General features: G+C 35.6%; 1 protein-coding gene across 1 annotated transcript; it reads left to right on the top strand.

Annotated features, from left to right (window-relative positions):
- The first annotated feature begins 2,150 nt into the window (after window positions 1–2,150).
- Window positions 2,151–10,263, top strand: KLRC1 (killer cell lectin like receptor C1). The gene is given in 9 exon segments (XM_010371383.2): window positions 2,151–2,656; window positions 5,010–5,227; window positions 5,618–5,713; window positions 6,225–6,278; window positions 6,801–6,952; window positions 8,578–8,678; window positions 9,565–9,649; window positions 9,651–9,705; window positions 9,708–10,263. Coding segments are annotated over 8 exon segments (777 nt in total). The 5' UTR covers window positions 2,151–2,656; window positions 5,010–5,040; the 3' UTR covers window positions 9,755–10,263.
- Window positions 10,264–11,718: the final 1,455 nt, after the last annotated feature.

Genomic DNA, 11,718 nt, shown 5'->3' on the forward strand with positions numbered 1-11,718 from the left:
TTTCTTTATTAAATTCTTATTTTGTTCATGTATTTTTGTTTTAGATTTTTTAGTACTCTTTTCTTTTGCATCTCACTGAGATTTTTAAAGATGATTGTTTTGAATTATCTTAAAGGAAACTTATAGATCTCCATTTATTTGGATCAGTTGCTAAAGCTTTATTAGTTTCCTTTGGTGGTGTCATATGTGTCTGACACTTTGTTATTTGTTTATCCTTGTACTGGTGTCTGTGCACTTGAAAGAGCAGACATCTCTTTCAGTCTTTACAGACTGGTTTCGTTAGGTTAAGACCTTCTCCTGTTAGGGTGCTGGGCTGATGAGATTGCCTTCAGTGTCATGTTTGAATGGGGTTACAGCCAGATCACGTGGTTGCTTATGGGTCCAGAGTGGGATCTTTGGTTCATGATTCTGTTACTAGGGCTTCTGGCAGGCTTGTATCCTACTTAGTCCCTCAGAGGACCAAACTGGCTCTAGAATCATACTCCATAGGGCTGGGGAGGGAATGAGGGTCCACTTAAGGGTCTGTAGATGGTAGGTCTATTATTAGGTGTGTAGTTGGGGGAGAGTTTATCTAGTTTTCTGGGAAGGCTGCTCATGGGTCTCTGAGTGGGTTCCTCAACCTGTGGCTGAGAGGAGTTAGTGCTAAGTCACAAGGTTTCCTCGGAGTCTATAGCTGAAACCAGTGCCTTCGTGTCTGTCTCTGGGGTCATGGATGAGTGTGTTTTCTGGCAGGTCTCTGGGCAGGCAGACTTGCTTCAGACTGTAGTTAAGATGGGGTGGAGCTGGATCACAGGATTGTTTCAAGATCTGAAATAAAACTAAGGTCTGTACCTTTAGGGGCACTTATGATGTCTCTCTCCAGGTCCCTGTGTGGGCAAACTGCTCTCTAGCATAGCTGAGAAGGGTTGAACCCCCTTTTCTGGCCCATTTCAGGATCTGCTGTGAAACCTAGGTCAATGGTCTCCCAGTTGGGACATGGATGCACATGCCCTCCCTCTGTATCCCTGACCTGGCAAGACTGCTCACAGCCCACAGCTGAGAAGGATGAGGGTCAAGATTCAAGGCTGTTTCAGAAACTACCGTGGAACTGAAGTCAGCAAGCCTGTACTGCTGACAAAGATGAGTGAGTCTCACAGCAATTTCCTGTGATTAACTCAGGCTACAGTTGAGAGGAGTTTGAGTGGAGATTCAGGGCCATTTTAGTATCTTCTATAGGACAGAGATCAGCAAGCATGCCCCAGGGGAACAGATGTATATGTCTCCCAGGAAGTCTCTGTGGGTGAAGGACTGGTCTCAAGTTGTGGCTGACAGTAGTTAAAGCCAAGTTACAGGGCTGTTTCAGGGTCTACATTGAGACTACAGTTGATATGCCTGCCTCCTGAGACACTAGTGTGTGAGTCTGCTCCTGGGCCCCTGGACAGATGGTTTTGGTAGCATGATGAAGTCCTAATGCGGCTGAAGGCAAGTGCACAGGAGGATGAGTCCCTTTTCAGGTCTGGAGATGGAATCACTGTTGGTAAGTCTGCCACTTGGATGCAAATCTATTCTCTAAAACAACCTTCCTAGGTCTTGGGTTCCACTGGCATTTTACAAACTCCTACTTGAGTTCCAAAACTCCCTCAAAGGAACTTTTGTCTGTGGATGGTTGAAAAATTATTGTTGTTGTGGGGGCATATGTGTGGGGGACCACCTGTTCTACCAATTTGCTGACTTTCCTCCTAGTAAGATTTTAAAATTACTTTTTCCCCATACATAGTTTGAATTCAGTTTTTGCCATTTACAACTAAATATTTCTATCACAGTTGAGATAATTTGTTATGGCAGAGAATGGATAAATGAAGAATGTAATGAATATCTATTTAATATTTCAATCTCTTGTATGCTCATATATTTCAAAATTGATTAATATTTTACCTTTCCAAGATACATTTATTTTTATCAAGGGTAATCTGAAGATTAAATAATCTATTTTTAAAAAATTAAATGCAAAAATTTAAGAACTAAGAGATGTTAATAATATAACTTTGGCAATGATGGTTTTTGTGCCAGCTACAATCAATTGAGTTATTGCTGCAGTAATTTTTCAGAATAATTAAGGGAGAAATCAGTAGGTATCAGTTGATAATGTTACTATGAGTTTTAGAATGTTTTCTATTATAATGGAAGTGACATAATAAAATAATATAAAGAAAAGAAGTATGTAATGTTAAGATTTAGTAATCTAGTCTAAAAGGCACTCTTAATGAGGTGAGGGTTGGCAATGTTTGTGATCAAGACAGAAACAAAAATTCTCATAGGCACTTGAAAAATGGACCAACTAAATGACCCACTTTCAAAGTCAACCTTGTACTTTTAACAGACCAGAGTATCCTATATTTTGGAGGTGTGTGATGAGATTAAACTGATTTCGCAATAGCCCATGTGTAGAATTTCCTGTTCAAACCTTAGTAACACGTTGATGAGAAATCTACTTTTTCCACTCTTGACTCACTCTGAGCCTTCACAGGGCAATCTGCGAAGATTATAGGCATTGTTTGTTCTTGTCCTGGATTTATGCCTTTAAATTTCACCTTTTATTACCCAGCTATAGCAGGCCTTTTTGTGAGACTAACCTGGCCTCTCCACTAAAGGATGTGTGACTTTCTGGGGACAGAAGGTATGTGTTGCTACTCTCCAACTCTCTACTAGCCTACCTCATTTAGTGAGTGATTACAAGTGCTCAATATGGTGCAAAGGAGGTATAATTAATATAAAATAAAATCAAAGTAGAATATTGCTGTCTTCATTTGAATAACTCAGGGTAAAAACCATATGAAATATGTTGAAGGATTTCTTAAAGTTTTCAAATTCTTGTTTGTGGAAACCTAGTGGGTTTGTTGATCAATATAATTTAAGTGAAACCTATTAACATCACAATAATGGACAATTAATTTTGTATTTTGTAATCAGTACATCATGTATCTTTGAATAATAATTTATAGTTAGCTTAGCCATTAAAGATTATTAAAATAAATGAATCAATTGATGAAAGCCAAATACAATTCCTCAGACACGTAGATTAAATAAAAGCAGTTTTTATTTTTAATAAGAATCACAATGAGGTAGAGTACATAAAATGCTAAAGGTAATACAAAACAATCAAAATACGTTTTTAAAATTGATCAAAATATTGCAAAAAAAAAATGTAGCACATGGATATAGGAGACTTATCTGAAGATTTATTTTCCATGCTTTAACTGACACGAATCAGAAACAGTAACATAGCAATTGTGACTAAAATAATAATTAAAATAGCTAATGCTTATTAAGAACTTTAAGTGCCAGGTTGAGTGGTAAATGTTTTACATGCAATGTTTTATATGTTCTTATTGCCGTTTTAGATTAGCAAACTGGGTTATTAAACATAGAATAACTTTTTAAATGTCACACATTGTAAATGTCAAAGCTAGAATTAATTCTAGATCTCACTGACTCCAGAGCCCATTGACTAAATGATTTAATTACATTATCTGAAACTTTACAAGTACTTACACAACAAAAGTGGCCTTTACTCACTTTGACAACCATAAAATCTTTTTATAAGTTTAAATGAAATGTGCTTTAACATGAATTACCTATGCTTTTATTTATCAGTTTTTGGTTCATAACTTAGCCAGGAAATGAATTACCAATTACTTATTAAATTACCAATACTTCTATAAGTATTAACAGTTTATGTGGTGTTCCTAATACTATTTAGGTTAGGCATAAGTTAACCGTGTCACATAGCATTTTCTGACATATACAAATATTCACGTTTTTAATAATTTTTTGAAATTTAAATTTTTAATAATTTCTTAGAACATTTCAGCCATTAAGAAAAGACCATTTAATTGCCCCTATTGATTTTCATTAATGTGTATAAATTACTAAATAAAAGTAATTTAGTGCAAGAAATATATATATATGTGTGTATATAAATATCTCAACTTTACTATTTTCATGTGCAGACCGCATAGTCTTAACCATTACTGGACTTCAAAATTAACATAAAAAATGAGTGCAGAACTTTTTCTAATACATTTTAATTTTTAATACAGGTAAAGCATCAGACTTTAAGAAATATATTTTGGCCGGGCGCGGTGGCTCAAGCCTATAATCCCAGCACTTTGGGAGGCCGAGACGGGCGGATCACGAGGTCAGGAGATCGAGACCATCCTGGCTAACACGGTGAAACCCCGTCTCTACTAAAAAATACAAAAAACTAGCCGGGCGAGGTGGCGGGCGCCTGTAGTCCCAGCTACTCGGGAGGCTGAGGCAGGAGAATGGCGTAAACCCGGGAGGCGGAGCTTGCAGTGAGCTGAGATCTGGCCACTGCACTCCAGCCCGGGCGACAGAGCGAGACTCCGTCTCAAAAAAAAAAAAAAAAAAAAAAAAAAAAAAGAAATATATTTTTATTCCTGAACTTCTTTATTCCTTAGTAATTTATTGTTTCTTATTGCCCCAGCAATAATATTTTGTCAAACGTAGAATTTTCTCTCTCTCTTTTTTTTTTTTTGAGTCAGAGTCTCACTCTGTCGCCCAGGCTGGAGTGCAGTGGCACGATCTCGGCTCACTGCAACCTCTGCCGCCCGTGTTCAAGCGATTCTCCTGCCTCAGCCTTCCGAGTAGTTGGGACTACAGGCGCCTGACATTGTGCCCGGCTAACTTTTGTATTTTTAGTAGAGACGGGGTTTCACCGTGTTAGCCAGGATGGTATGGATCTCCTGACCTTGTAATTGGCATGCCTCGGCTTCCCAAAGTGCTGGGATTACAGGCATGAGCCACTGCGCCCGACCCAAAAATCTTTTTTTAAAACAAATATTTTACCATAAGAAACTTGTTTAGGCTTGAAGAAAATTAGAGAAAGAACTTTAGATTCTTTAATGCAAAATGAGCTCCAATACTCGTTCTCCACCTCACCCTTTTAACTGCACTAGGGAATATTGTATATAAACCATTTATTAACTTCTTAACTACGGTTATTATAGAGTACAGTCCCTGACATCACACACTGCAGAGATGGATAACCAAGGAGTAATCTACTCAGACTTGAATCTGCCCCCAAACCCAAAGAGGCAGCAACAAAAACCTAAGGACAATACAAGTTCCATTTTAGTAACTGAACAGGAAATAACCTATGCGGAATTAAACCTTCAAAAACCTTCTCAGGATTTTCAAGGAAATGACAAAACCTATCACTGCAAAGGTAAAGCATTTAAAAGATCCTCAATATAACAGTCTAGGATGTGCAGCTTGGGGTACAGGGATGTGGGGAAAGAGCAGGGAGTGCTCACATATTTTCTATTTGCAAAGATCAGAATTTCAAGTTGAGATATGCTATTTCAATATAAAATATGAAGACTGATTTAACGCATTGTTGAAATGTGTAGTCTTCGTCAAAGAATTCATGGAGCATTATTTTTACTGAAAATGCAATGGTATATTATTCTGAGAAAAAGATTACAATGGGAGATGAGGGTTTGGGGTCCAAGTTTCTCCGTATGATTCCTGTGCATTCAGGTTCTTTTGTTTTTGAATCTTCTAAACAACTGTGTCCACCTCTCCTTTCGCACTGTTCCCATTTCGCTCCCTGCAGATTTACCGTCAGTTCCAGAGAAGTTCATTGCTGGGATCCTGGGAATTAGCTGTCTTGTCTTCATGGCCTCTGTGGTAACGATAGTTGTTATTCCCTGTAAGTCTATTTTAGAAGATTACAAGGGGAATTTTCATGTTAATGATTGAATGTGCCTCTATACATTTCATATTTTCAGGGAATAGAATTCTCATTGTAATGTGTATCTTTGGACTGAATGTGGAATGGTCATTCAGAATTTGTCAAAGAATAAATGAAAGAATAATTGTTGAACGTATTTGCTTCTGATGCAATTGTATGTATATAATTTGATTTCATAACTCAAAAATATGTTCTAGGAGTCTGAAAAACCTTACTGAGAAATAGAAATTAATTTTTGAAAGTAGTTAAATCAAGAATTATAAGAACTATATGAGATGGTGAAATTTAGTTCTTTAGATCTATGAAATACTTTTCCAAAAAACCATTATTACTTTATCAAATTTTTCTTAAAATCATTTTTATTCCATATTATTCTAACTCTAACACAAAAAATTTCAAACAAAAACTTAAAATTATTATGATTGATTTAGATGCTAATTTTTTACAAAGATTACTTTAATTTTTCTAGCTACATTAACACAGAAGCACAACAATTCTTCCCTGAATACAAGAACTCAGAAAGGTATATAATAATTTTTAAAGTTTTAATATTGTACAGTTTATTTTTTCTTGATCTTAGGCTGTACAAAAATAAAATTTGGGGTGAAAAATTATAAAATTTGGCAATAAATGTTCATAAATAAGGATTAGAGTAAGGCATTCCCTTGTCATCAACTGTAAGTAAAATCACTATGCTTTGTTTTTATCTGTTGTGTTCAAATTCTTATTGCTATAAGATACAAGTTATTTATTGTTCCTTAAAAATCAGATTAGTTTGTTCATTGATTTTCAAGACATGTATAGAGTAGATTTTTGTTTGCTGGTTTGCTTTATATGGGAACACAATTAGGAGATGAGAGGCTGACCCTTTATTGCACGTATATATATAAGTGACTGGGTATTTTACAACTACATATTTACCAGCCTCTGAAGATGCATAGATATGTTGCATACATATAGGTTTATACCTTTGCAAATATGTAAAAAAAATTTTCATTTTAAAAAATTCATATTCGTCTAGACAGTAATTCATATCTTTATTTAGCACGTCACTGTGGCCATTGTCCTGAGGAGTGGATTACGTATTCCAACAGTTGTTATTATATTGGTAAGGAGAAAAGAACTTGGGGAGAGAGTGTGCAGGCCTGTGCTTCAAAGAACTCCAGTCTGCTTTCTATAGATAATGAAGAAGAAATGGTAAGATGTAAATGTTATAAGCACTTTATGAAAAGCTTATTTCCATCAATAAGATATTTATAGAAATCATCCATATGTGTGGGTATATATATTTAGCTTATGTATTTAGTAGGGAGTAGCTTGTATGTTTTCAAGTTTATGTAATAGTTAATTGATTGACTTAATAATGTTTAAAAATTCATATACTGTTAAGGTACTTTTGATTGTTTTCAGTTTTTGCTTTTCATGGAAAACCATGCTTCTATAAATGCTTTGAATCCACAATAAATGTTGCTATCTAATTTTATCGGGCATTATATGATCTGGTCATGCAGATTGATCACAAAGTGAATGAACTCATGTTACACAAGTCAGATCATGAGATAAAAGTTTCCAGCTCTAGCAGATCCACCCCTGTGTGTGCCCTCATCACTTACCCTGACTCCTCTCCAAAACACTGTCTTGACTTTTAATGTTATAAATAACATTTGCCTGTTTTTGAATTTATATAAAGGGAATCATACAGTGTAAATTTCATATCTGTGTTTTTCACTCCTATCTAATATTTCTGCAATTCCTCCATATTATTGCAGTTATCAGTAGTATGTTACTGTTCACTGCTGTACTATGTACAAAGAACACTAAGAATCCATTGAGTCTTTGTCTCTGGATGGGGAAGTGGGTCTCCTGCCCTCAGGGACAAAGAGGACCCTGGGTGGTGCACTGGTAGTCATGGGGTCGCTTTGCTGATCCTCCTCACCCACATCCACCCTGCTGTCTCTTGGTATGAGAAGGAAGCACTTCCTCTGACTGTTTTGATAGCAGGTGTCCTGGTAGATCATGCTCGCCAGTGGTACCAGCCTTGCCTGGTGTTGTGGAGGGGACTCCCCTTCAATACAGAGCAGGAGTGAGCTTTGCTGAGCCTCCTCCTGTTGCCAGTTTGGGTGCAGGGAAACAGCAGGCCTAGGTCACCTTCTTCTCTCAGGTGGGGGACTTAACACGCTCGCTCCGACACTTTGTTGATGCCTGATGCTAGGGTCCCAGACAATTTCATCTATCTCTTTCCACCTTTCAGAGTTCTCCGTTGCTTTTGTCTTTCATTAATCACAGGGTTATAATTGTTTTTAGCAGGGAGTACCAGAGAGAGACGAGTCTACACCACCTGTCAGGACCACTGTTATTCCACCAAAACCAAATCAGTTAAAAGTGAGGGCTTATCTAGTTAAAGAATGCTGTGGTGCCCAGAAAACCCAATCTGTAGCTTCTATGTCATTTATTTCCAAATAACAACCTCTCATTCCTCTTCCAAATCTCCAACTCTGGGAAATATAGTACAAAAATAGATTGATTTAGTCACAGTATCTGGAGGAATGAATGCACAGTATCACTAAACTTATTTAAATCCTTCCTGGGTTTATTCGGTCAATTGGCGTCACTATTATAATGCAGGAATTAACAGGTCCTCATTAACATGAGAATAAGAATGAAAGTACTAAGTATAAATGTTGAAGAGTTCATTTATATCAAAATTATAAACATTTATGAAATATTTTGGTACTGCAAATAGTGGTTTTCAACTTTAATATATTGCTTTTATAATGTTTTCATAATTATTATTTAAGTGAAAATTCTTTCTTTTCTTTTAGAAATTTCTGACCGCCATTTTATCTTCCTCATGGATTGGTGTGTTTCGTAACAGCAGTCATCATCCATGGGTGACAATCAACGGTTTGACATTCAAACATGAGTACGTTGTTTTGTATGGTGCTATATAAAAATATATATAAATGATAAATTCAGAAGAATAATATGAATAAATGTGTGTGGACTCATTGACATGAAGAAAGATGTGGAAAGTTAGTGAAATGTTGACATAAATAATTTACAAAAGACCATAGTAGTCCATAATGTCTACCTGCTCATTAGTCACCTAGTAACCCTCTTGATTATCAGAAAGACCAGGGGTGTCCAATCTTTGGCTTCTGTGGGCCACATTGGAAGAAGAAGAATAGTCTTGGCCCACACATAAAATACACTAACACTAATGATAGCTGACGAGCTAAAAATGTATATATATATATCTCTCTCAGAATGTTTTCAGAAAGTTTACGTATTTGTGTTGGGCCGCATTCAAAGCTGTCCTGGGTCACATGTGGCCCATGGGCAGCGAGTTGGACAAGCTTGAGACGGACTATCAGGGAATTGCAGAGCTTGTTTTTATTAAAAAGCCACGCTTACTTTTTTCCTTAAGAATATCCTCAAAGCACAGTAGTAGTGCTGTTGGCATACTGCTATAATTTTTTTATTAGTAGTTATTGTTGTCAATCTCTTATTGTGCCTAATTTAGAAATTAAACTTTATCATAGTTACGAATGTGTAGAGAAAACATAATCTCTCTATAGATTCTGTACTATCTGCCATTTCAGGCATCCACTGAGGTCTTGAAACATATCCCCCGTGGATGAAGGGGGACCACTCTATTGAGTGTTCAGAATAATGACTCTTACTAATATTATGAAAAATTTAATTACCCTTTTCCATAAAGTTCTTTTCTTACAGCACATGGAAAATATTTTTGTCTCATGAATCATTTGCCTAAAATGTAACAGAATATGGATTTGTTTCCATTACAGGATAAAAGAGTCAGATCATGCTGAACATAACTGTGCAATGCTACATGCACGCGGACTTTCATCAGACCAGTGTGGATCTTCCAAAATATATCATTGTAAGCATAAGCTTTAGAAGTAAAGCGTTTGCATTTGCAGTGCATCAGATAAATTTTATATTTCTGAAAATAGAAATAATATTATGATTGCATAATCTTAAATGAATTATGTGCTCTAATAAGAAAATTCTAAATCAATTATTGAAGTAGGATACACACAATTACTAAAGTACAGATATCCTAGCATTTGTGTCGGGCTCGTTTTGCGCAACACGATATTTGTGGTATTCAGCCTTTCTAAAAGTTGCATGTTATATGAGTCAGTTTATATGAAGTATCAAGAACAAGCAAACCCATGGAGACACAAAGTAGAATAGTGGTTGCCAGTGCCTAAGGGAGGTGGAAATAGGAGATGATCACTAATTGCAGAAAGTTTCTTTGTGTCACGATGAAAACTTTCTAAATTTCAGTAGTGGTGACGGTTGTAACTCTGTGAATATACTAAACATAGATTTTTAATCATTTTAAGTGGATGGAAATTTATGCTTTGTACGTGACACTTCAATAAAGCTATCCAGAAAAAAAAAAAAAAAAAAAAAGCCTCTCGTGGGATTGTTTGTGACCGCATTTATTCTCTAATTTTCAAAGATTAACTTCTTCATAATATTGACTTTTCTAATCAACATAAAGTGTTTCCTTCAGTGTACTGTGTTCTCTTTAATTTCTCTCTATCGTATTTTGTATTTTGGGGGATTAAAGTCGTACAGAAATGTAGGTATTTTATATTCATGCTTTTGTAAATGGCATCCTGATTCTAAAATTCCCTTTAGTAATTTTTGTTGTTTTAAATAGAAATACAATTGATGTCTGCATTTTTATTTTATATCTACTTATTCCACTGATTTTATATATTGAAATCTATTATGTCAACTATTGATTTTTTTCTGGGTGTTCTATATAAAGAGCATTTTATCTGCAAATCATCACACTTTTATTTTTTTTAATCCACATGCTATAACTTAGTTTTATTTTCATTTATTTTCACTGGCTAGGGTTTTATACCCATAGTTGAATAGAAGATACAATCAAAGTTCTGTGTGTATCATATGTATCGTTTTCTGGTTTTGGCAAACAATACTTCAACATGTTATTCATATTTACAAAGCTTGTTTTTTTTTATGCTATCTTTCTCATATCGAAGCAGTTTTATAATATTTCTATTTTCTAATAGATTTTATCAATTGTACTATTTTTACTAATTTGTATCAGTTGGAGTGATATATGTTTTGTTTATATAACGTTTTATAAACTACTTTTATTTTTTCAAATGTTAAATGAGGCTTTGTTTTTGAAATAAATTCATGATGATCATTGTATATTTCCCACGTAAAATATCAGTGCTGGCCAGGTGCGGTGGCTCACGTCTGTAATCCCAGCACTTTGGGAGGCTGCGGTGGGCGGATCACGAGGTCAAGAGGTCGAGACCATCCTGGCCAACATGCTGAAACCCCATCTGTACTAAAAATACAAAAATTAGCTGGGCGTGGTGGCGCACACCTATAATCCCAGCTACTCGAGAGGATGAGGCAGGAGAATCACTTTAAACCAGGGTCCGAGGTTGAAGTGAGCCGAGAGTGCACAACTGTACTCCAACCTGGTGACAATAGGAGACTCTGTCTTAAAAAAAAAAAAAAAAAATTGGTGCATATGTGTTTTATGTAGGGTAAGATTTGTTTCTTCATCCATGTTCACAAGGATATTTGACCATGTTTTTATTCATAGCTATATACTTGAAAGGTTTTGGTATCCAGGCTATCTCGGGAAGAATTTCTGTTTTTCTATAACCTGGAAGCATTTGTTGAGAGTACCGCTTTATTTTTAAATGTTATCATTCACTGTTATGCCATCTGTTTGTAGACTATTTTTGTAGAAAAGTTTATGTCTAAACTGAATTTCTTTAATACATGTAGGATATACTCAGATTTCTATTTGAGATACTGCATTTGGTAATGAGTATTTATGAATTTTCTATTTCATATAGACATTAAAATGTAATAAAAATATACTTTTATTGCCTCTAAATAACTGTACAGACCATAATGGTATTTCCATGTTTAAT

The sequence above is a fragment of the Rhinopithecus roxellana genome, chromosome 10 (assembly GCF_007565055.1).
Source record: "Rhinopithecus roxellana isolate Shanxi Qingling chromosome 10, ASM756505v1, whole genome shotgun sequence".
Lineage (NCBI taxonomy): Eukaryota > Metazoa > Chordata > Mammalia > Primates > Cercopithecidae > Rhinopithecus > Rhinopithecus roxellana.